This window comes from Etheostoma spectabile, chromosome 19, assembly GCF_008692095.1.
Source record: "Etheostoma spectabile isolate EspeVRDwgs_2016 chromosome 19, UIUC_Espe_1.0, whole genome shotgun sequence".
Lineage (NCBI taxonomy): Eukaryota > Metazoa > Chordata > Actinopteri > Perciformes > Percidae > Etheostoma > Etheostoma spectabile.
The window spans coordinates 6,110,077-6,110,974 of record NC_045751.1 but is presented as its reverse complement, the minus strand read 5'-3'; the positions used below and the strand labels follow the sequence as shown (position 1 = coordinate 6,110,974).

The following is an 898-nucleotide window of genomic DNA, read 5'->3' as shown; positions in this document are numbered from 1 at the left end:
AATGGGGCAGTATAATTTCCCTACAGCAGGCATTAAGTGTAAAGTAGTGTTTCAAATTAGTACTCAGCCTTTCTCTTTCTCCGAGAGACCTTCGGAGCAGAGAACTGACAGGCTAAGACTAAAGCCCAGACAAAGACTCAAAGAGGGCATAATTAATAACAGCCACATAGGAGAAGTAGGAGTACCATGGCACGAACTAAAACCTGCTGACGCAAATGGGCGGCGCCTTGTGTTCCGGATGACGTATTCAATCCAAAAGTAGGTGGTGTCCATGGGAGACATTGGCTGATTGTGGTGTAACTGTGAGAGACGTCTGAGAGTGTTACGGTACGAGGGAGTCTCCAGGATGTCCTTTAGAGCCTCCAGGAAGTCTTCTTAGTGAGGGATGCGGCTCCATTACCCGAGCTGCCCCAAACTTTAGCGAGGAGGGTGTCAAACTGTCAAAGAGGAGTGGCATGGCCCAGAAAGGGAACGCCATGGTAAGGCCTCATATAATGCCGTTGGTGCCTCCAGGGGCTACAAAGGCAACATCCAGGCAGAAGTAGGAGTACCATGGCAGACTAAAACCTGCTGACTGCAAATGGGCGGCGCCTTTGTTCCGGATGACGTATTCAATCCAAAAGATGGTGGTGTCCATAGGAGACATTGGCTGATTGTGGTGTAACTGTGAGAGACGCTGTATGTTGTTACGGTACGAGGGAGTCTCCAGGATGTCCTTTAGAGCCTCCCAGGAAGTTTTCTGTAGGAGTGGATGGCGGCCATCATTACCCGAGCTGCCCCAAGACTTTAGCCGAGTGAGGGTGTCAAACTGGTCAAAGAGGAGTGGCAGGACCCAGAAGGGAACGCCATGGTAATGGCCTCATATATGCCGTTGGTGCCTCATGGGCTACAAAGGCAA

At 50.6% G+C, this 898-nt stretch overlaps 1 protein-coding gene across 1 annotated transcript in view; it reads right to left on the bottom strand.

Moving 5' to 3' along the window:
- Positions 1–487: 487 nt before the first annotated feature.
- The window catches only part of LOC116669452 (UDP-glucuronosyltransferase 2B13-like), a 4,294-nt gene continuing 3,883 nt past the window's right edge, over positions 488–898 (bottom strand). The window contains exon 5 of the mRNA XM_032499333.1: positions 488–858. Within this exon, the coding sequence (XP_032355224.1) occupies positions 488–858 (371 nt within the window). The remainder of the gene's footprint in view (positions 859–898) is intronic.